A 24,999-nucleotide genomic window follows, 5' to 3' on the forward strand; every position below is an offset into this window, starting at 1 on the left:
TTAGCTTCACCAGCGCTCTCTTCTGGCTTCCATATTTATGTATATGCACTGACACGGATCTGTGAGTATACTTTCACAGACACACATACACACACTCACAGGTGGATAGATGCATGGATGCATGGATGGATGCATGGATGGATGCATGGATGGATGCATGGATGGATGGATGGATGGATGGATGGATGGATGGATGGATGGGTGGGTAGATAATTAGGTATACACACTGACATGGATCTTTAAATATACTCTCACAAACACACCCATACACACTCACAGATGGATGGATGGCTGGTTGGGTAGGTAGATAATTAGGTATACACACGACACAGATCTTTGAATATACTCTCACAGACACACACACATGTACACTCACACACACTCACGGATGGATGGATGGATGGATGGATGGATGGATGGATGGATGGATGGATGGATGGATAAGTAGGTAGATAATTGGATAAGTAAGTAGGTAGATAATTAGATATACATACTGACACAGATCTTTGCGTATACTTTCACAGACACACACACTCTCACAGATGGATGGATAGGTAGGTAGGTAGATTATTAGGTATACACACTGACACAGATCTTTGGGTATACTCTTACAGACACGCACTCACTCTCACGGATGGATGGATGGGCGGGCAGGCGGGCAGGTGAGTAAATAAGTAGATCTAAAAATGAATTGGACCAGCAAGATAGCCCTGAGCGAACAGTTCTTGCCTCTCAAGCCCAGCAGTCCTTGATCCTCAGAACCCATGTAAAGATGAAGGAGAACCGACTCCACAGGACTGTCCTCGCACCTGCACCACCCAGCAGCATATACATACAGCAACAATAATTAACCAACATTTAAAACTAACAAATAGGGGCTAGGGAGATGACTCAGCAGTTCAGAGCACTGGCTGTTTTTCTGAAAGGACCCAGTTCAGTTCTTAGCACCCACATGGTAGCTCAGAAAAATAATTGTTTTGAAGAACCACAGTAGTGCGATGGGATAGCAATTACTAGCACATGCAAAGAAGGAACTGGCTTCAACCCCCAGGACAGCAAAATAGTTACTATGTTGTTGTTGCTTTTGTTTGTTTGTCTTTAGATTTTTTGAGCAGGGTCTCACTTAGCCTTGGCTGACCTGGAACTGGCTATGTAGATTAGGCTTTCCTTGAACTCAGAGATCCACCGCCTCTGTCTCCTGAGTGCAGAGATTTAAGGCACAGGTCAACCTGCCCAGCCCCATGTATGGTCATAGCATACAGTTTCTTCTGATTCTTCTGTGTCGTGTGTGTGGCTGCTGATAGGGTGAATATAGTGATGCATAATTATAGCAGTGAAGCACTAGGACTTTTATAGCCAGTGTTTTTCCCTTTGTGGAGCTCAGAGCTTATGCAGCCTAGGAGATGCTTTACTGCTGACTGTATCTCTAGCCCCTTGCAGATATTTATTATGCCATAATTTAATCTCTCAGTTTCTATTTACTGAAATTTTGATGTTTTTCCTAGTTTCCACAGTTATAAAAAAAAATGTTTCAATGACGTAGTTTCTCCCTTTCCCTGAAATTTCTGAGTTAATCAGCACACAGCTGAAGCACTGGGTTAGAGAATGTTTTCAGATAAAGTAGAGATCCTTTTAGCTCTCAACTTAAGAGTCACCATGACACGGAAGCATGGTAATCTACAGAGTGTACCATGGACTCATCCTTTCATTTCAATGTCTCTCCTTAGAAATGGCTCACCAAACCACCAGCCAGAGCCACCTCCTCCAGTCACTGACGTAAGTCTAAAGCAATGTCAGTTATCGTAATGTGCAGTGCTGTTGTGGTGACTGTGTTTGCCAGATGCCAGTGGGCTAGCCGGCTAGAGACTGTTACTCACCCACGCTTATCGAATTTCAGCCAACTGGAAATTATCCTAGGTACCGGAAACAAAATAAATGCAAGCAGGACCTTGAAAGCTGTTGTGTTTGTTTGCTTGTTCTTAGCCAGACTTTCATGTACATCACAGGCTGTCCTTGGACTCACTATGCAGCCTGGACTGGCTTAGAATGCATAGTGGTCATCCTGCCTCAGCCTTGCAAGTGCTGGGATTACAGGTGTACATTGCCCCAGCTGGCTGCTTTTCCTTCTCTTTTTATGGATCTCATTGTTTTGCCCAGGCTGGTCTAGTGTGAGCTGTAGGCTCATGGGATTTCCCATGTAGCTGCCACTACAGGATCCCTTGACTGTGAAGATCTTATAGTTTGATAGTGAAATATCTCTGTCATGGTTAGAGAAGACCCTGTGTGATAGAAACAGTTTCCAGACACTACCTGTGTGGTTGTAGGGTGCAGAATGATTGATTTTTTTTTTTATCTAATGAGGTATCAAGTGAACTATTCAGATACAAAAGAATGCATTCTCTTTCAGAACCTCTTGCCAACAACCACGCCTCAGGAAGCCCAACAGTGGTTGCATCGAAACCGGTTTTCCACATTTACCAGGCTCTTCACCAACTTCTCAGGTCAGATTAGTTTTTCCTTTTGCCTTCTCCAGCATGGGGTACTCATGTGCATCGTAGGGCCTTTTGGTGTCCACATGGTGTATAGCGGTGTCTCAGTCTGTTTTTTCTGATAAAATGAATTTCATCAAACACTTTGAATTGGCTGCAATTGTACTGGGAGACTCTTAAAAAGAAGCAGCTTCGGGGCTGGAGAGATGGCACAGTAGTTAAGAACCCTGGCTGCTCTTCCAGAGGACTTGGGTTCAATTCCCAGCACCCACATGGCAGTTCACCACTGTCTGTAACTGTAGTTCCAGGGGACCAGCCAGGCACCCTTACCCAGACTTAAAATGCAGGCAAAACACCAATGCACACAAAAATAAATAATTAAAAAAATAAGCAGCTTTCAGTTTGAACTCAATTAAACCATAAAATGTTTATTCTATATAGCACTTTTTAAATGTGTATTCTGTGTAATACCTTATCAAGGGGCCTCTCTGCGCATCTGTGTAGGAACATATAGTTGATAAGATGTACTGATGAGAGTACTCTTTCATCATCTGTGTAAAAGAAAAATCCAAATGGAACCTACTAGGTTGTAGGGATAAGCCCCACCCATTAGGGGGCGTGTTCGCCTCGGGCTAAGTACTAGTGCAGCAGTGTGTGAGGTGACGCTGGGAGGGGCGGGTCTGAGTCTGTCTTACTGTGGAAGGTGTTTCCAACAGAAAAAGCAACCGGCCCGTTCAGCACCCTGTCTGGTCAAAGCATAGGGTTAAGTGGAAAAGTTAATTGGATGAGGATTAAGACAGAAGATGAGGCAGAGGCCATGTCACAAGGGCTTTGACCACTGCAGAAGACTCTAATGGACTGCTGATGAGGTGTCCTCAAAGTAGAGCCCACTTTAAAAGTCACTTACGAAAGTAATTTTTGCCTTTATTATTAACCTTTTTGTCCCGTATTTATTCCAGGGGCAGATTTATTGAAACTAACTAGAGATGATGTGATCCAAATCTGCGGCCCTGCAGATGGAATCAGACTTTTTAATGCATTAAAAGGCCGGTATGTGTTCTAAGATGCCAGTGGTTAAGATACCAGTCAGATTGGATTTCAGATGAATTTACATTCTGGAATTTTGCACAATATTCTACACAGATAAATACGTCTTGTCAAAACTTAAAAACAAAAAAACAAAAAAACAAAAACAAGTTCTAGCTGGGCGGTGGTGCACACGCCTTTAATCCCAGCACTCAGGAGGCAAAGGCAGGCAGATCTCTGTGAGTTCGAGACTACTCTGGTCTACAAGAGTTAGTTCCAGGACAGCTCCAAAGGTACAGAGAAACCCTGTCTCGAAAATTCTAGTCTTGGTCCAGTGACTTCAGTAGGTAAAGAGGTGAAGGCAGGTGGAGGAGGTGGAGGAAGTACTCATTCCCAGAAGTTGTCCTTTGACCTTCACCCTCCACGTATACTCTGAGATGTGCCCCACTACAAACACACAGACACACTTGCACACAGCATGTGTGCATGCTAAAGAAATGTTTTATTTCTTTTAAAAGAAAAAAAACTTGATTAAAAAAATCCCATTATGGCCGGGCGTGGTGGCGCACGCCTTTAATCCCAGCACTCGGGAGGCAGAGGCAGGCGGATCTCTGTGAGTTCGAGACCAGCCTGGTCTACAGAGCTAGTTCCAGGACAGGCTCCAAAGCCACAGAGAAACCCTGTCTCGAAAAACCAAAAACAAAAAACAACAACAACAAAAAAATCCCATTATGTACCAAGTAAATATAAATGTAGAATATCATTTCTTACATTTGATTCAAATAACTCCTTATGGTAGGCAGTTCTCAGAGTAAATAGTTAGTGTCTTTATCAGAAGACAGGTACTGTTGCAGGCTCTGGAGGTACACTGTGGACAATGTACCCATAAAGAAAAGCAGTAGTTGCTTTAGGTAGTGCTAAGAGCTTTGAAAGAACACAGACAAACTGCACGTAGCTCAGCTTATAGTTCCAGTTCCTAGGAGGGTGAGGCAGGAAGACCAAGAGTTCAAGGCCATCCTTGACTTTGTAGCAGCTTCAAGTTACCTTGGACTATCAGAGACCACGCCTCAACAAAACAAACAAAATAAAGCAAGTTTGTGGTCTAATAGAATACCCTGATGTAGTTAGAAAGAACAGTCTGTGGAGAGTATGTGTGTATATATTAAATTCCAGACCAGCTATGTAGTGTGAGACCCTGTCTCAAAAGAAAAAAGGGTCATCTTAATCCTTTTTGAGATGGGGGGATTGTTTTTTGTTTTTTTGTTTGCTTGGTTGGGTTTTTTGTTGTTGTTGTTGTTGTTTGTTCTTTGTTCTTCAAGACAGGGTTTCTCTTGGCTTTGGAACCTGTCCTGAAACTAGCTCTTGTAGACCAGGCTGGCCTTGAACTCACAGAGATCCGCCTGTCTCTGCCTCCCAAGTGCTGGGATTAAAGGCCTGCGCCACCACCACTCGGCCCTATTTTTTTTTTCATTTTTAAATGTTTCTTATTTTTTATTTTTTTGAATTTGCTGTGTAGCCTAGTTAGCCTTGGATTCAGAGCTTCCAGCTCTAACCACTTAAGTGCTGGGATTACAGGCATGTAGTATCATGTTTGGCTTAGTAATAATAATTGATAGGGAGAAAATTAGATCAGTGACAACAGAATCGAATCAGTGAATAATTAATTATTAAGAGTTTGTATCTCCATACCTCACAAACATAATGCATTGAACTGACTGTAGTCTCGGAAATCTTGTTTTTGAGACACAGTCTCATGGCTCAGGTTGGCCTCAACCTCTGTCTGTACCTGAGGATAAAGCTTTGAGTTCCTGGTCTTCCTTTATCTCCTGATGCTGAAGTTACAGGAGTGTGCTGCCTGCCACCCTGGCAGTATTGGAAAACTTAAAGGAAAGTGTGTTAGTCAGGGTTTCTGTTGCTGTGAGGAGACACCATGACCATGGCAACTTTTATAAAGGAAAAACATTTATTTGGGGTGGCTTATAGTTGAGAGGTTCAGTCCATTATCACCATCATGTCAGGGAATATGATGTGTGCAGGCAGACATGATGCTGGAGTAGTAACTGAGAGTCTTGCAGGCAACAGGAAATGGTCTCAGTGTCACACTGAGTGAAGCTTGAGCAAGAGACCTCAAAGCCCACCCCTACACTGACACACTTCCTCTAACAAGGCCACACCTAATAGTGCCACTCCCTTTGGGGGCCATTTTTCTTTAAACCACCACAGAAGGAGATAAAAATTCAAGGATTAAGGGCAAGAGAGATGGTTCAGAGTTCAGCGTGTTTCCTGCTCTTCTAGAGAACCTGTGTTTGGTTCTCAGCACCCACATTGGGTGGTTCACAATTACCTGGAACTCCAGCTCCAGGAGATCCGAAGCCCTCTTCCGGCCTCTGTGGGCACACACACACACACACACAAAACTTTTTAAATTCAAGCATGAAGTTGGAGATATGGCCTAGTGGTCAGAAATTCAAGGATTAGACCCAAGGAAAGATTTTTCAAAGACTGGGACTGTAGCTCAGTGGAGAAGCCTTTGCCTCACATGTGCAAAGCCCTGGGTTCAATCTCTAGTACAACAAAAATGAATATGATAGGTAATAGAATTAAGAATTTAAAAGTTAGTAACAGATCCTTTATTTTTAAGGGGGTTATCTAAGAAGTGTTTAGAAATGGAAAAGAACGAAGTGACCAGATGAAGAAGTGCTGAGGGTAAGTGGGAGGGAGAGAGGCTGCTCGGCAGGCGCTAGGGAGATGAGATCATCTACTTTACTGTGCAGTGTTTCTCTCTCTCTCCCTCCCTCCCTCCCTCCCTCCCTCCCTCCCTCCCTCCCTCCCTCCCTCCCTCTCCCCTCTCCCCCTCTCCCTCTTTCTCTTCCCTCTCTCTCTCCCTCCTTCTGTCTCCCACCCTCCCTCCCTCTCTCCCTCTCTTTCTCCCTCCCTCTCTCCCTCTCTCCCTCTCTCTTCCCTCCCATGTGAAGGTCATATGAAGATCAAAGGACAACTGCAGGAACCAGTTCTGTGCTTCCACCCTGTGGATCTCGGATTAAACTCAAGTGACAAGCACCTTTACCAACTGAGCCATCTTGCCCGTCATATATTAGTATTTTTAAGTAAAGAGCATATCTAGAACCTGACCCTTACATAAAACAGTGACTCTTACATTTTGAATATTTCTAACCATAACTCCAAAACTCACAAACTCCGTTGGCTTTAGGTGCTACATTGTCATGCAAAGAAACAATAGTCAAAGTCAGGGTTTAGTGAAGAAATCTTGGGAGAATGAGGAGCCCGAATTACCTGGTCTAAGCTAACATTAGGATTCTCTTCCTACTGCTCCTCTTCTACCCTTCCCCTTTCAATGCTGAGAGCAGAGCCCAGGGCCTTAAGCATGCCAGGCCAACAGTCTACTACTAAGCTGCAGTTCCAGGGAAAGCAGAATTTAGAAGCTTAAATGGTGCCTCTTGTTGGAACCAATCAACTTAAATAGCAAAGCCCACCGCTGGGAGATAGGAAACAAATAGCACTAACAGAGTTCCTCTCTGCTCTGCTCAGTGATGTAGGGACTCAAATCCTACCTGCAGGCGTGCTTACAATGGGAAGGCAGTGTAAAGCCGACGGTCCTTTTCTTCCCCTCACAGGATGGTGCGTCCACGACTAACCATCTATGTCTGTCAGGAATCATTGCAGTTGAGGGAGCAGCAGCAGCCACCACAACAGAAGCAGGAAGATGGAGATTCCAATGGTACTTTCTTCGGTAGGTTGTTCTAGGCAGACCAGCACAGATAGGAAGAAAGAAGTGATGACTCATGGGCAGGTGTAATGGAGTTTAGACCAGCTCAGCATTAGAGTTCTGGAAGTAATGGCAATTGCCCACATTTATTGAGCTCATAATCTATGCCAGGTGCTATTCCAGTACTGTTTATAGCTTATATAGTGATAGTTTATTTGAATTTTATTAAATAAAACTTGCCTGAAGACCAGAGGACAAAACTAGCTACACTAGTCAGCCATACAGCCAGGGAATGGTGGCACATACCTTTAATCCCAGAACTCAGGGCCATCCTGAGCTACAGGAGAGTGAATCAGTCTAATAGAGAAACAGAGGTCATGCCTTTGATCCCAGCACTAGAGAGGAATATGAGGCACGAGTTCAGTGCAGTCTCAGTGCAGTGCAGTCTGAGGATTCATGGAGACAGGATCTCACCCTTTCGGTCTGCAGAGTTGGTAGAGGTGAAAGATCCCTCTAGTGGTTGGCTGCTTTGCTTTTCTGGTCTTCAGCTTGAACCCCAATATCTGTCTCTGGGCTTTTTTGTTTGTTTTTTGAGACAGTGTTTTTCTGTGTGGCCCTGGTGTCTTGGAATTTACTCTGTAGACCAGGCAGGCCTCAAACTCACAGAGATCCACCTGCCTCTGCTTCCCGAGTACTGAGATTAAAGTTGTGCACCACCACCTGGCTATGCTTGAATTCTTAAAACTAGTAATGTCCATCGTGCTGTAGATTTTCTCTGCTCCAGTCTTTAGAAAAAGAAAAGGACTAGATTTTTGAGTAACTTCTGCTAGTTCACATTGAAAAAGGGCAGCGGAGGCAGGGTCTGCAGGCCGGCTGTGTGATGTGTGGGTCTCTACAGGAGCAGTTACCTGCAGGTGCAGACGGCCTTCCCACTGACTGCTGTGCTTTCTTTTGCAGTGTACCATGCTATCTATCTAGAAGAACTGACAGCTGTTGAATTAACAGAAAAAATTGCTCAACTTTTCAGTATTTCTCCTTGCCAGATCAGCCAGATTTACAAGCAAGGGCCAACAGGAATCCATGTGCTCATCAGTGATGAGGTCAGTTTCTCAGTCCTGTTGAATTACCTACCGTACCCTAGTTTGTGACGGCACCAAGACCAAGAGTACTCTGCCAGGGTTGGACTCTGTTTTCTACTGAAAGGTTTAGCTTTTTAATTTTAATTCTTTTAAAAATTTTAACAGACATGGTCTTGCAATTTTGGCCCCATAGATCCTGAACTTCTGGGTTCACATGATCCTCTTGCCTCAGCATCCTTGGTTTCTGGGACTATTGGCATGAACCATTGTGTCTGCCTTAGATTTTGTTGTTTGTTTACCTCTTAATTTTTAAAAAATTATATATAAAGTTGGGGGTGGTGATGCACCCCTGTAGCCCCAGCACAAAGAGAAGTAGAGGCAAGAAAATCATGTATACAAGTTCATCTCTATGTAGTAAGTTCAAGGCCCACCTGGCATACCATACATGAGATGGTGACTCCCCCTCCCTCCTCAAAAAAAGACAAAACCAAAGTCTGGTGAGGGAGAGGTGGCTCAGCAGTTATAAGTACTTGCTGCACAAGTGTGAGGATAAGAGTTCAGATCCCAGCACCATGTTTTGGTTTTGGTTTTACTTTTTTTTTTAAAGATAGCTGTGCTCATCCTCCATGTGCCTATAACCCTAGCAGAGGAGGCTCACTGGAGCCTAGGCTCTGCCAGCCTGGCTGATGGGACTAGATGGAGGAGTGAGCTCCAGGTTCTGTGAGATTCCCTTAGGAAAACGAGGTGGGCAGCGATATTGGAGTTTGGCCTCTGTGTGTCATTATATAGTCATACACGTGCGCATATATCTCATATATACACCATACATACATATATACCTCATACACATGCATACGTGCATGCTGGCGCGCGTGCGCATACACACACACAAAAAACTATGCTTTGCACATTTTTAAGTCAACTTTAAAAAGTTTCAACAATTATAAGTTTTATCACTTGAGTAAAAAATGTCATTCCTAGACACACACACACACCCCATTTTAAAATTAGGTTAGGGAGATGGCTCAGTTGGTAAAGAGGTTGCTGAACAGATGTTAGGACCTGAATCAGGACACCCCCCCACTACCCATGTAAAGCCAGTCATGAGCTCCAGGACCTGCTGGTTTACTGGCACATGCCAATGCTCAGCTTTTTATGTGGGTTCTAGGAATTCAAACTCAGGTCCTTACTTACAGGCCACAGCAAGCACTTTACCACTGATTTAACCATTGCTCCTGCCACTTGATAGCCTTAAACCCCTTGATAGCCAAGGATTAAACTTCCAATCCTCCCACCTCTGCTTCCCCGTTGCTGGGATTATAAATCTGTGCTAGCCTGACTTCCACAGAGTTGTTTTTGTTTTGTTTTTAAATGGTGTGTGTGTGTGTGTGTGTGTGTGTGTGTGTGTGTGTGTGTTCAGAGGAGGGTGTCCAATCCTCTGGAGCTGCTGTTGCAGGTGGTTGTGATCTGCCTAATGGTGGTAGGAACTAAACCCAGGTCCTCTGGAAAAACAACAAGTAGGTATTTATAAAATATCAAGTTAAAGGGCTGAAGTATATATACAGAGGTAAACATGCTTAGCATGTACAAGGCATCGAATTTAATCCTTAAAACCTCAAAAGAGGAGAAGAAAAAGAAAAAATTATACATGCATCTCTTGTGGGGGTGTGGTTTCTGTTTTTGATTTTTTTTAAAGATTATTTATTTATTTATTTATTTATTTATTTATTTATTTATTTATTTATTTATACGGTGCAGGCCAGTAGAGGGCACCAAGTCTCATTACAGGTGGCTGTGAGGCACCATGTGGCTGCTGGGAATTGAACTCAGGACCTTTGGAAGAGCAGGCAAAGCTCTTAACCACTGAGCCATCTCTCCAGCCCCTGTTTTTGATTTTTTAAGATGGGATCTCATATATGACAGGCTGGCTTCAAACTCACCATACACTTAAGAATGATCTTGAAGCCAGGCGGTGGTAGCGCACACCTTTAACCCCAGCACTTGGGAGGCAGAGATAGGCCGATTTCTATGAGTTCAAGGCCTGCCTGGTCTACAAGAGCTAGTTTCAGGACAGGCTCTAAAGCTTTTCCCTATTTCAAAAAGGAAAAAGCAAAACAAAACAAAAAAGAATGATCTTGAACTCCTGCCTCCATGTTGCAAATGCTATGATTACAGCATGCACTAGCATGCTCAGCTGTGCAGTGCTGAGGTCAAACCTAGGGCTTAATGCATGCCAGACGATTTCTGTACCAGCTAGGCCTCTTCCCAGCCCTAGCATCCATCTATTAGAGATACTGATGAAATCACCAATTCCCTTTGCCCATGCTATACATGCTTAATTAATCTGTGGTTGAGTGCTGCCCCGGATTGTGAAAATGGCACAGAATTCAGCATCAGTTCTGTCCCGCTTTCCGCTCTGGATGGAAGCCCTGTGAACTTGATTTTCCTAAATTGAGAGATAGGGATGGATAGTGCATTGGATTTTTAGAGGCAGGAATGGATGGGGTTTTGCTAGAACAGAATCACTGAATTTGTTTTATTTTTTAATTTCTTAGTTATGTACCAAAAATTATATGATAATATTGCTTCAACATCATCCATCTTTTTGTTTTGTTTTGGTTTGGTTTTAGTTTTTGCTCTTTCAAGACAGGGTTTCTCTGCATAATAGCCCTGGATCTAGCTCTGTAGACTAGGCTGCCTTTGAACTCAGATTCAACTGCCTCTGCCTCCCGAGTGCTGGAATTAAAGGCATGCGCCACCACTGCCTGACTCAAGCCATCCATCTTTTGACAATTGTGGTTGGGTCACTCAAGTTGGACACTGACACTCACATGTGGAGAAAGGTATATGGAAGTTGGAGATTTGGAAGTTGGGTCCCCTATATGAGCCTGTTAATATCCTTGTACCTCTTACAAAGTCTTGGGGTTCACCCAAAGAAGCGCATGCTCCACATTACAAACCATTGTTCTAGATGGCCTCCAGGAGGAACTTATCAAAACCCAGCTTTTATGACAAGGTCTTATACCCTAGAGCTCTCAGCAGCTGTGGTTTCCTGCATAAAGCTGAGCCTGGCCACATTTTGTCATGGAGTTAGGAGGCTCTCTTGTAAACGAATCCTGTGATAGGATCACAGGAATTGTAAAGGAGTGTTTTAGCCTTTAATCCCAGTTCTCTGGAGAGAGAGGCATGAGCATCCCTAAGTGAGGCCAGCCTGGTCTACAGAGTGAGTTACCCAGAGATGCCTGTCTCAGGGGAAAAAATAAATAAAAAGAAAGGAATGTCTTTGTTGTTGTCTTTTGAAATGCTGGAGTTGAGCCTAGAGGCCAGGACAGGCATGGTAGGCAAACACTCAGGACTGGAGTCTGCCCTCCTTTGCTTTTTGAGACAGTTTCACTCTGCAGCTCAAGCAGCTCTGGATTTGTGATTCTCCTGTAGAAAGGGTTCATTTTCAGCTCCTGGAAACTGCTGACCTCATTGCATCATCAGAACTCCCTGGACACTGAACATCTAGAGAAAAGGTGTCTGTAGTGGTAGCTCAGCACGGGAGCAGGGCTGCGGGCAGCAGTACTGCTTGAGGGGCCACTTCACTCTCCATCAAAGGTGGAGTCTGGACAGAGGCTGGAGAGGGGGCTCAGTGGTTTAGAGCTTTCGTTGTTCTGTGAGAGAACCTAAGTTCAGCTCTGGGCACTCAGATGTTGGCTCACAACCTACTGCTACTCCACTTCCAAGGGATCTGATACCTTCTTCTGACCTCTGCAGGGGTCACAGACAAGGATGCAGGAAAAATGATCAGCCATGTAAAATAAATAATTCCTTCGAAAAAAAGGAATCTGGCTCCTTTGGTCCTGCTCCCCCAACCCTTCTGAGGTGTCCACGGTCAGCTGATAGAGCTTGCTCAGGCAGCTGCTGCTCTGGACTGCTTAAAGGATGCTCTTCATCTTTCTTCAGGGCTGTGGGGCAGAAAGTGGTCTGAATCCTACCATGACTTGTTCAGCACCACATTTTCCAAATGCTTTGTTTCTTTTGCTATTGATTTTGGAGGAAGGCTCAGGTAAAGCTATTTTAGCTTAAAAATAGAATAGTTCGTAAAGTTATGATTTATTTTGAAAAATTTTTGAATTGATTTTAGGTTTTGCCAATACCTTCCAAAGTAAATGATATTAAGGCAGTATTCAGAGTTAGTTGTTCTTTAATTTGAAGCTTGCTGACTAATGGTTATCTTTAAGCTAACTAGAGCTGCAGTGTTATTCTTACACTGTTCAAAAACTTAGTTATAAATGTAAAATTTTACACTATTCAGAAGAAACAAAAGAGCTTAATTTCTGCTTCAGGACAATGTCATGAAAAGAAACACTGCAATGATCAGCAAATCTTGTTGCTTTTTTCAGATGATACAGAACTTTCAGGAAGAAGCCTGCTTTATCCTGGACACAATGAAAGGTAATGAAATACTAAAACATGCTTTAACACTTATTGTCTGTTCACGTGTGTGTGAGATGGGTTATCATGTGCCATGGCACACACAGATCATACGACAACCTATAGAAGTTAGTTCTGTCCTTCCACCTTGTGGGTTCTAGGAACCAAACTCAGGTCATTAGATTTGGCAGCAAGTACCGTTACCCCACTGAACCTTATTGTCAGCCCAAAATAAATACAAGAGAGTGAGTACATGCATCTGGGTGAGCATGCATGTGTTGAGCCAGAGGACAGTCTCGGGTAGTGTTACTTAGGCACTAGCTACCTTTTTTAAATTTATGTTTTCTATTTTAATATAAATCTATTAAAATTATATTTAAAGTTTTATTTTTACATGTGTACCTGTTTTGCCTGCATGTATATCTGTGCACCACATGTGTACAGTGTCCTGAGAGGCCAGAGAAGGGCCTTAGATGCCCTGGACGAGAGTTACAAATATATGAGTTGCTCTATGGGTCCTGGGAATTGAACTGCATTCCTCTAGAAGAGCAGCCAGTGCTTTAAACCACTGAGATACCGCTCTAGACCCCCTTTAAAAAATTATTTATTTTGTGTATGTGCCTGAGTGTATGTAATATGCACCATGTGTAAACAGCAGGGCTGTGTTGGTCAGAACTGGAGTTAAGAACTGTTCTGAGCTGCCATATGGGTGCTGGGAACCAAATCCAACAAGTGTTCTTAACCACTGAGCTGTCTTTCCAGTTCCATTGGGTTTTTATTTTGTGTTTTTGCTGGCTTAGAACTTGCCAAGAAGTCTAGACTGACTGCCATTAAAGATGTGTCTCTACCTTCCCAGCACTCTGACTAGATACACTCAGCACCATCAGGACAGGTTTTATATTTGTTCTGGGACTCAAGAACAGCTATTCCTTAGCTCCACAGCCCCCTTTGTAAGGAATTTTAAAGGTTTTCCAGACTAGGGTTTTAACTTAGCATACACAAGACCTTGGTATGAATTCTAGTTCCTAAACAACAAAAAGATCTTTAATGTTTTACCTTTGTGAGATAAAATAGAGAAATTTTTTTATTTTAATGTGATCTATGAACCGCAGGCTGGCTTCAGACTAGGAAACTCCTAACTCAGCCTCCCTGGTGCTTGGATTAGAGACATGCGCATCGCTCCCACTCCCAAGTGTATATTTTCTTCCCTAAGAGGGAGATGGGAAGAGTGTATGGAGAGAAGCTTGGTTAGTGTTCTCTCTGTGAAGCGGCTTCCTGACACCACTGAGGGAAGCATACTTATATTTTTGGTTGTGAGCCTAGCCTTTAACGGCTGAGCCATCCCTCCAGGCCTGAGGGAAGCATACTTGGCAGCACTACCATTCTCTTACAGCTTCCCTTAGCAAAGGAGGAATACAAGGTGTGTTGTTTTTATTACACATACTTATTCATTTATGGTAAGGCCCCATCCTGGTAAGCCCAGTATAAGTAGAAAATGCTGAAAATCGATAATGCTTAATGCCAGCACTCCGGAGAAAAGGCAGTGCAATCTTGGTGAGTTTGAGGCTAGCCCCATCTACATAGTTAGTTTTAGGACAGCCAAGGCTATTTAAAAAGACCCTGTCACACCCTACGCCACCCCCTAAAAAAAGAGTATTTAAAAGCCAGGCGTAGTGACACAGACCTGAAATCCCAGCACTTAGGGGGTGGAGACAAAAGAATTAGGAGTTCAGTGTTACTCTCTATGTAGTGAGTTTGAAACAAGCCTGGACTATGTAAGATCCTCTCTCAGAAACAAATAAGCAGGGCCCGAAGAGGTGGCTCAGAGGTTAAGAGCGTTAACTGCTCTTGGGGAAGACCCAGGTTTGGTTCCCAGCACACATACTATGTGGATAATAATTGCCTATGGCTACAGTTCAAGGGGGTCCAACACTCTCTGGCCTTAGAGGGCACTTCAGGTACACATGTGATACACATACATGTGTAGTAGGAGCTGCGGGCCTCTTCCCACAGTCCAGCTCCCTGCTCGCCTGGCTAGCTTGTGCCCCAAAATAATGACACACAAACTGTATTCTTTTAAACACTGCTTGGCCCATTTCTGTTCATGTGTGTAGCACCCCAAGGTGTGCTTACCGGGAAGATTCTAGCCTACGTCCATCTTGGGTCAGAGCTTCATCGTGTCTGCTCTGGATAGGAGAGCATGGCGTCTGTCTCTCAGAGGAGCTGCCCTGCATCTGAGCTCACTTCCTCTTCCTCCCAGCATTCTATTCTGTCTACTCCACCCACCTAAGGGATGGCCTATCAAATGGGCCAAGGCAGTTGTTTATTGACAAATGACCTTCCTCCATCATACATGCATGTAGGCAACACATACACACACAAAATAAAAATAAAAACTTTTAAAAATAAAATAACCCTTTAAAACAAATAAATAAAAAGCCTATAAAGAGCCGTGGGATGGCACCCAGCCTGATGACTGGGGTTCAGTCTCTAGAACTCACGTAGTGAAAGAGAAGAACCAACTCCCACAAATTGTTCTCTGACCTCCAAGTGCATGCATGCCATGGCACACGCTCCCCAAAAATAAATAAATGTAATTATAAATATTTGTAAAGCATTTAATAGGCCTAATCTTTCTAGCGCTATTGCTTTGCAACATAGTACATTGTAGAATACCAATATTTCATCTTGGTGAGTGTGTGTCTGATGTAAATTGTTTGTTGCCACTGCATACTGTTGTAAGAGCATCATTCTCTGTATCTCTGAGCACTGCATACCACTGTAAGAGCATCGTATCTCTGGCCCAGGAAAAGTGTAAGATTGATATCTTTACCTGCTCTTGCCTCCTGCAGAGTGGGAACCAAGGTCTGTGCCACCACACCTGGCCATCCGATTTGACTCTGTATTCTCTCCCACAAGGTAGTTTTCTTCCTTCTAAAGGTGGCTAAAGATCACCCCTTCTCACTAGGCAGTGGTAGTGCACACCTTTAATCCCAGCACTCTGGAGGCAGAGATAGGTGGATCTCGGTGAGTTTGAGGCCAGTCTGGTCTACAGAGTGAGTTCCGGGACTGCCAGGGCTACACAGAGAAACCCTGTCTCAAAAACAAAAAACAAAGAAACAAACAAAACTCACTCCTCTCTCCCATCTTTTTTACAGCAGAAACCAGTGATAACTATCACATCATTCTGAAGTAGGAGGAGCATTCCACATTTGCTGGCTGCTGCTTTCGTCCTCTTGACGACTGCCCTTTGAAGGGGACATGATCAGACATTGAAGGTCTTCTGGAACCCAGCTTATGTGAATGTTGGGCAGGGGCATGCTGAGTGACCAGGCCCTAAAGTGGAATTCCAGCCCCCTGTGTTGGCCCAAGCAGTATGGCACCCTCAGATCCTGCCAGACATGGAGTTGAGCAGCAATCTGCTTAGTTTCTGGTCCCTGTTGGATACCAGTATGCACTTCCGTCATTAGGGTGTAGAGGGCAGGGGAGTGGCGTGACGTTTAATGGGAAGAGTTTAATCTTGTGAATAGAGCTCTTGTCATTTTTCTTTTTTTGTTTTCATTTTGTTTTGTTTTTTGAGACAGGGTTCCTCTGTATAACAGCTCTTTGTCCTGGAACTTTGTCTGTAGACCAGGCCAGCCTCAAACTCACAGAGATCTGCCTGCCTGAGTGTTAGGATTTAAAGGTGTGCATCACCACCTCCCTGCCATTTTTCTAATATAAACGTGAACATGTGTATTCATGGAACTTAGGTTATCAGTCTCTTTTGTATCGAGCATATGTCAGCTCTGCTTTGTTCACGTGTTGTTTGTTTTGTGGAGTGGGGGACAGTGGTCCATGTTCTTGTGTCTACTCTCAAGTGCTGGGATTATAAGCATTTGCCACCTTCCCTGTTTCTGCAGTGCTGGGCTTGAACCAGAGCCTCATGGTGCTAGGCAAGTACTCCAGCTAAGCTGCAGCAGGCCCTTCCTTTTATGTTAGGACAGAGTCTCAGGATTTATATTTTGTTCACCTGTGATACCACAACTGAGGGTGATTTTAGCTAATATTTATTGGGGTGGGCAGAGTGATAAATTGTATAGATGGATGATCTTGTTTTCATCCCCTTCATAAACTCATAATAACTAGGGGAAAAAGTGACCCCTAACTGAAGATGAGGAAATGTGGAAAAGTGGTGGAGCTTGCTGGGGGACAGGCAGCTGCAGTGACGCTCTTGGCCCTGCCACCTGATGTCCCATCCCATCAAGTGCCGCTGTTTGTTGCCTGTGCTCACCATCACTTTTTACTAGGACTCTGTGGAAACCCTAGTAAACTAACCCTAGTTAGTCAGTCAAGAAGGGAGGACATCCCTAAGTAATGATAATCAAGACCTGAAAACCAGATAGGTGCCTGTGACCGCGAACCTCAAGCACAGAGGTTCCCGGAGGCGGGAGAGGCCAGAGTGTCTCTGACTCCCGGAGCTCCTTGTTCTTGATTGGGGTACTCTGTGTGTTTATAAATGAGCAACTATTCCAGCCTCACTTTTTCCTCCCCTGTTTTATTTTGGCATAGTGTTTTTTTTATGTAAGCTTTACAAAAAATACATTCTTTTCCCATTCAAACTCCTGCTGTGTCTATGTTCTGCCTTCCAAATGACCATGTCTTTGTGCATGTGCAGAATTGTAAAGTATTAGGGGTCTTTTTGTTTTGTTTTGTTTTTTGAGACAGGGTTTCTCTGCATAATCCTGGCTGTCCTGAAATTCACTCTGTAGACCAGGCTGGCCTACACAGAGATCCCCCTGCCTCTGCCTCCAGTGCTGAGATTAAAGGCGTACATCATCACCTGGCCACATACAAAGTTTTATCCAGAAATTTCCTCAAATTTTGTTGAGATGAACAAAGATAATGTTAAAAGATTCTGTATTGGATTTGAATTTATGTGTGTATGTTTTTGAAGCATTTGATAAAGATTACATACACACACACACAGTGTTTTGTTGGTGTTCATTAAAATCAACCTGTAATGTGGTTTCTCATTTCTTCTGGTTTGAAACAAGTTTAAAACCTTGAAACCTGAAAATTATACTGATGCAAAACATTGAGGGGACATTTCTAGTTGTGTTATGGGGGGCTGGTTCCCAGTCATTCCCAACCCTGTCAGGATGGTGAGTGGAAGAGCTGAACTAGGTAGGTGACTCCAGTGACACACTCGATGTACAGCCCAGGCTGCTCCCGAACTTGTGCCTTAGCCTCACACAAGCTGAGACTAAAGATGTTTGACACCATGCCTGAACTTGAACTAGTAACTTAAGGTTCCTTCCAAATTCATGATTCTCATATTTTTGTGAAGTACAGATGATGCATATAATTCTATTGTCATAATTTATGTGTTCTAATTTTTATTTGAAGTTAGTTTTTATTGGAGTAGTCTTCAAAATTTTAGAAGTGAATTTGTATACTACTGTAGTTTTAGATTTTATTTTTGGTTTTTTGAGACAGGTTTCTCTAACTTTGGAGTCTTCCCACCGCCCGGTTTGTTTTGTTTCTCGAGGCTAAGATAGCCTGGAACTGCGACTGTAGACTTTGAATGGTCTGGAACTTGCATTGACTCTGTCTCTTCTGCCCATATTCTGGGGTTCATCCCCGGTGTCACACCTGGAACAGATCTCTTAAGACCAGAAACTCCCATGGGCTTTTTAAAATCCCCCTTCCAATGGTGTGGGAAGTCCATCTATCTCTGTGTTGTTTTTCTTGGTTAATGAATAAAGAAACTGCCTTGGCCTGTTTATAGGGAAGAACGTAGGTAGGTGGGGAAAACTAAACTGAATGCTGGGAGAAGGGTGGAGTCGAGAGACACCATGGATGGGCCGCCAGAGGTATATGTGCTGGAACTTTGCTGGTAGACCACGACCTTGTGATGATATACAGATTAATAGAAATGGGTTAAATTAAGATGTAAGAGTTATCAATACTCTTGGGAATATACCCAAGAGATGCCCTATCATACAACAAAAGTATATGCTCAACTATGTTCATAGCAGCATTGTTTGTAATAGCCAGAACCTGGAAACAACCGAAATGCCCTTCAATGGAAGAATGGATGAAGAAAGTATGGAATATATACATATTAGAGTACTACTCAGCAGTAAAAAACAGTGACTTCTTGAATTTTGCATGCAAATGGACAGAAATAGAAAACACTATCCTGAGTGAGGTAAGCCAGACCCAAAAAGAGGAACATGGAATGTACTCACTCATATTTGGTTTCTAGCCATAAATAAAGGACATTGAGCCTATAATTCGTGATCCTAGAAAAGCTAAATAAGAAGGTGAACCCAAAGAAAAACATATAGACATCCTCCTGGATATTAACCTTCATCAGGCGATGAAAGGAGACAGAGACAGAGTCCCACATTGGAGCACCAGACTACAACCCCAAGGTCCAAACCAGGAGCAGAAGGAGAGAGAGCACGAGCAAGGAACTCAGGGCCATGAGGGGTGCACCCACATACTGAGACAATGGGGATGTTCTTTCAGGAACACCAAGGCCAGCTGGACTGGGTCTGAAAAAGCATGGGATAATACCGGACTCACTGAACATAGTGGACAATGAGGACTGCTGAGAAGAACAGTGGCACTGGGTTTTGATCCTACTGCACATACTGGCTTTGTGGGAGCCTAGGCTGTTTGGATATTCACCTTAATAGACCTGGAAGGAGGTGGGAGGTCCTTGGACTCCCCACAGGGCAGGGAACCCTGACTGCTTTTAGGGCTGATGAGAGAGGGGGAGTTGATTGGGGGAGGGGGAGGGATATGGGAGGTGGTGGCGGGGAAGAGACAGAAATCTTTAATAAATAAATGAATAAAAAAAAAGTAAAAAAAAAGTTATCAATAAGAAGTTAGAGCTAATGGGCCAAGCAGTGATTTAATTAATGCAATTTCTATGTGGTTATTTTGGTTCTGGGCAGCAGGGACAAACAAGCGGCCCCTCCTACATTCCAAGGTATTGCTATGCCTTGCTGTGTAACTGATAAGGCTTAGTGATAGAACGTTGCGAAATTACAATATTCCATTATTGACCTTTTCAGTTAAATGAGAAATTTCAGTTAGCTTTTCCATTGTAAAAGTCATATTTACAATTATTATAAATATGGATAATAAGGTTATAACTTTTTCTTTTCTCCTAGTTCTGCTCTAAAGACTGTGGGTGGTTTTCTCATCTCAACACTCAGGAAACAGAGGCACAAGGCTGCATGATTGGACCGCCTTAACTTCTTTTATTGCCATGGCAAAACATCATGGCCAGGACAACTTGTAAAAGAAAGTCTCTAATTTGGGGCCTTACTGTTCCAGAGGGTTAAAGTCCATGGCCATCATGTCAGGGAACGTGGCACAGGCAGGCAGACATGGGGCTGGAACCATAGTTCAGAGCTTTCATCCAATCCCCAAGCAGGAAGCACTGAGAGAGAGCTAACTGGGAATGGTGTAGACTTTTGAAACCTCAAAGTCTGCCCCCCCCCCCCCGTGACACAGCTCCTCCAATAAAGCCACACCTCCTCATCCTTCCCAAACAGTTCCATTGACTGGGGACTAAACAAACATACATGCCTGTGGAGACCATTCTCATTCCAGTCACAGAGACCTTATCTCAAAATTAAAAAATAAAATTAATCATTGCAAGAAATTTTTCCTCAACACATTTATGCACATACATAAATCTCAGAGACTCTAATAATCCATGATTTAGCTTTAACATCTTGAACGTCTTTCTATACTAGAATCGCTAGTTCTATATTATTGTTTTGCAGAGTGAGTTCTCCATGCTCCTGAGCACCTACTTCCCAGCTCTGTAACCCACCTCTATTGTTGTGGATCCCTCTTCTAAGTAAACAGCCTCTAATTCTGAGTGGGATATTGAGTTTTCTTAGGAGTAGATTCAGGATGCCATTTAAGTTAAACATTTGGAAAGATTTTCTTCATACGTGTATGCACACATCTCAGATATATTCTCGAAGCAAGATTTGATGGTGGCTGGAGGTAAAACGGGAACTCCAGGAAGCTCTGCATCCAGTCCCTGGCACCACCTACAACCAGGCAGGCATACTTGTTCTCCTAGCGCTTGAGGATGGAGCCAGAAGGACGAAAGTTCAAATGCAGCCAGTGTTTGAGATCATTCTGTGCTCCAGTGACGCCCTGCTTTAAAAGGGGGGGGGTTATGTTTATGTGACTGATGATTATATATTAAAGTTTAAACATCCCATTCAAATGAGAATGTGAAAAATGAAATCATATCCTATTTGACTCAATATTGTCTGTATTTTTCTCTTGAAATAGAATGGGAAGACCTGGTGGTGGTGGTGCACACCTTTAATCCCAGCACTTGGGAGTCAGAGGCAGGCAGTTCTCTGAGTTAGAGGCCAACCTGATCTACTAGAGTTAGTTCCAGGACAGGCTACAGAGAAACACTGTCTCAGGAAAAAAAAATAGAATGGGATCCTTTTAGAAATATATGTATAAAAACATAATAGTGAAACAGGACTTACTGGGAAATAAAAGGGAGAAGTGGGTCATTATAGGGCACTTTGGTTTTTTGAGACAGGGTTTCTCTGTAGCTTTGGAGCCAGTCCTGGAACTCGCTCTTGTATACCGGGCTGGCCTCGAACTCATTATAGGGCTTTTTAAGAGTTGTTAGTCACTGTCTTAGTTAGGGTGACTATTGCTATAATAAAACACCATGACCAAAAGCAAATTGGGGAGGAAAGGGTTTATTTCCCAAATCACTGTTGTCAGCCGGGCGGTGGTGGCGCACGCCTTTAATCCCAGCACTCGGGAGGCAGAGGCAGGCGGATCTCTGTGAGTTCGAGACCAGCCTGGTCTACAAGAGCTAGTTCCAGGACAGGCTCCAAAACCACAGAGAAACCCTGTCTCGAAAAACCAAAAGAAAAAAAAAATTCAAATCACTGTTGTCAAAGGAAATCAGGACAGGAACTCAAACAGGTCAAGAACCTGGAGACAGGAGCTGATGCTGAGGCCATGAAGGGGAGCTGCTTATTGGCTTGTTCCCCATGACTTTCTCAGCCTGCTTTCTTACAGAACCAAGCACTAAGGGCTGGAAAGTTGGCCCAGCAACCAAGAGTACGGGCTGCTCCTCCAGAGGTCCTGAGTTCAATTCCTAGTAACCACATGGTGTCTCACAACCATCTATAGTGGGATCTGATGCCCTTTTGTGGCATAAAGGTGTACATGCAGAGAGAGTGCTCATATACATAAAATAAATAAACTTAAAAAAAAAATAGAACCCAGGACTACAAGCCCAGGGATGATGGCCCCGCCCACAATGGACTGAACCCTACCCCGTAAATCACTCATTAAGAAAATGCCCTGCAGACTTGCCTACAGCTTGATCTTGTGGGGGCATTTTGTCACTTGAGGCTCCCTCTTTTCTGATGACTTTAGCTTGTGTCAAGTTGACATAAACTGTCCAGCATTGTCACTAAGTGCATTGATTGTTAGTAATAAGGTTTCCGATTTTTATGGCCCAGTAAGAATGTTTTTCCAGGGACAGCAGGGTCAGCTCGGTGGAGACAGCATATGCTGCTCCTCCAACACCCACGTGGTGACTTCAGCTGTCCAACTCCAATTCTGGGGTCAGCCTGGGAACGATGTTCACTGATTAAGGGCACTTGCTGTGCTTAAAGAGGACTGAGGTTTCATTTCCAGCACTCATATACTAGACCACAACCATCTATATATAACTCCAGGTATAGGGGATCTGATGTCCTCTTCCGACCTCTGTGTGTGTGCATACATGCTGGCCACCCCATAAACAAAATAAAAATCCTGAAAAACGATTTTTAAAGTTTTGTTGTTTTTGTTTTGTTTTTCGAGACAGGGTTTCTCTGTAGCTTTGGAGCCTTTCCTGGAACTAGCTCTTGTAGACCAGGCTGGCCTCAAAGTCACAGAGATCCGCCTGCCTCTGCCTCCCTAGTGCTGGGATTAAAGGCGTATGCCACCAGCGCCCACCCTAAAGTATATTTTAAAAAGAGAATATTCATGTAAATGATTAAGAAACCATTTATCTGGCTGGGTATGGTGGCACACATCTCTCCTCTTACAGCAAGCACTTCACTGACAGCTATTTCCCCAGCCTTCCTTTCCTGTAAATGACTTTTAATTAATTATTAATTAATTTAGGTAGACTTCTACTATATAGTTGTGGTTGACTTGGAACTCACTATGTAGACCAGGCTGACCTCAAACTCTGCCACCCAAGTGCAGGGATTAAAGGCATGAGCTACCATCATCCAGCTGAGATTTTTTTTTAAAGATTCATTCTTGCCGGGCCGTGGTGGCGCACGCCTTTAATCCCAGCACTTGGGAGGCAGAGGCAGGTGAATCTCTGTGAGTTCGAGACCAGCCTGGTCTACAAGAACTAGTTCCAGGACAGGCTCCAAAGCCACAGAGAAACCCTGTCTCGAAAAACCAAAAAAAAAAAAAAAAAAGATTCATTCTTATTATTTTTAATTACATATAGGTGTGTGTGTGTGTGTGTGTGTGTGAACACACAGGCACACAGTCTCGTGCATGTGGGTATGTACACAAGAGTGCAGGTGCCTGCAAAGGCCAGGGCATTCAATCCCCTGGAACTGGATGGAGTTTCAGGTGTAAGCCACCATATGAGTGTTAAGGTAGAGAGGTTTTTATCATGTGTCCTCTGAGTTTCAAGCAGGTAGGTCGATGATCGGTGCTTGCTGTCCTAAAGATACTTTTTATGATCTGCTCTTTTCCCTCCTGTGCTGTTGTTCCCTTCCTAGACAACTTAAAAGTCTCTGATGTCACCTAGGGAAGAAAATCAGAATTCACGGCACTTTTTAAAATAGCTTGGTAGCCATTAGAGATGGCTTCATGGTTTCTTGGCTACATGGAGACTGCACTAGGATTTAGAACCACCATACACACCTACACGCAATTTAATCCTGTCATCCGTCTGTGCTCCTCAACATCAAGGAAGCAGATTGTTTTAAAACCCAGTATTGAGAATAAAGTACACAAACAACTCCTTAGTCTCATGGAGTCTAGTCAAGGGATGGAAGACTTAAAAAAAAAATCAGTAGTGATACCAGAGAAATGAGAGAAAGAGACCAGGAGAAGCTGTTGTTTCTAATGATGGCTATGATTCCAGCACTCAAGAAGATGAAGCAGGATCATTAAGAATTCAAAGCTAGGGGCTGGAGAGTGGTTGGAAGTGCTAGCTGCTCTTCCAGAGGACCCAGGTCCAAGTTCCAGCACCCACATGGCAGCTCACAACTGCCTATAACTCCTGTTGCAGGGAATTCTGACACCCTCTCACAGGCATACTGCATGTATGGCAGAACACCAGTGTACATAAAATACAAATTAAGGTCTGCCGGGCATTGGTGGCGCACGCCTTTAATCCCAGCACTCGGGAGGCAGAGGCAGGCGGATCTCTGTGAGTTCGAGGCCAGCCTGGTCTACAAAGGGAGTTCCAGGACAGGCACCAAAGCTACAGAGAAACCCTGTCTCGAAAAAAACAAACAAACAAACACAAAAAAGAAAACAAATTAAAAACTATTTTCTTTTTTTTTTTTTTTTTTTTTTTTTTTGGTTTTTCGAGACAGGGTTTCCCTGTGGTTTTGGAGCCTGTCCTGGAACTAGCTCTTGTAGACCAGGCTGGTCTCGAACTCACAGAGATCCGCCTGCCTCTGCCTCCCGAGTGCTGGGATTAAAGGCGTGCGCCACCATCGCCCGGCAAAAACTATTTTCTTAAAAAAATTCAAAGCTGAGATGGCGGAGGCAGGTGGATCTCTGCGAGTTCAAGGCCAGCCTGATCTACAGAGCTAGTTCCAGGACAGCCAGGACTGTTAACCCTGTCTTGGGGGTAGGGGAGAGAATTCAAAGTCATCTTGAGCTATATAGACCTTATTCGAAACAAAAAACGGTGTGTGTATGAGAGAGACCTGATAGGGAGACATTTGAATAGTTACTAAATGAACCTGCATATGATTGGTTGACATAAGACCATTAAGGCAAAAAGCTCAAGGTAGAAGCATGATTGTTGAATGAGCTACAGGAAAAGCTGATTTGTAGAGGCAAAGAATATAAATGAGGAGAGTAGCGGGAAATAGAATGAGAGATTATCAGAGGGGAAACCACAGGATGGACCTAGATCTTGACTTTATAGGTCAACGGAGAAACAGGAGAAGAAAGGAATGCTATAGGTCATTGACAAATCCCAAATAATTTCTTGATCCTTCCCTAT

General features: G+C 43.6%; 1 protein-coding gene across 3 annotated transcripts in view; it reads left to right on the forward strand.

The window, feature by feature from the left end:
* Window positions 1–17,694, forward strand: part of Tfcp2 (transcription factor CP2) — a 43,676-nt gene extending 25,982 nt beyond the window's left edge. For 2 of the 3 annotated variants that reach the window (XM_057791869.1, XM_057791871.1), the window contains 7 exons: window positions 1,728–1,776; window positions 2,408–2,501; window positions 3,449–3,539; window positions 7,151–7,266; window positions 8,200–8,342; window positions 12,710–12,761; window positions 15,899–17,694. In XM_057791869.1, the coding sequence (XP_057647852.1) occupies window positions 1,728–1,776; window positions 2,408–2,501; window positions 3,449–3,539; window positions 7,151–7,266; window positions 8,200–8,342; window positions 12,710–12,761; window positions 15,899–15,936 (583 nt within the window). In that variant the 3' untranslated portion in view covers window positions 15,937–17,694. The remainder of the gene's footprint in view (window positions 1–1,727; window positions 1,777–2,407; window positions 2,502–3,448; window positions 3,540–7,150; window positions 7,267–8,199; window positions 8,343–12,709; window positions 12,762–15,898) is intronic. The other variant, XM_057791870.1, reaches the window with a different exon arrangement.
* The last annotated feature ends 7,305 nt before the right edge of the window (window positions 17,695–24,999 follow it).

Source organism: Chionomys nivalis, chromosome 17, assembly GCF_950005125.1.
Source record: "Chionomys nivalis chromosome 17, mChiNiv1.1, whole genome shotgun sequence".
In the NCBI taxonomy this organism is placed as follows: Eukaryota; Metazoa; Chordata; class Mammalia; order Rodentia; family Cricetidae; genus Chionomys; species Chionomys nivalis.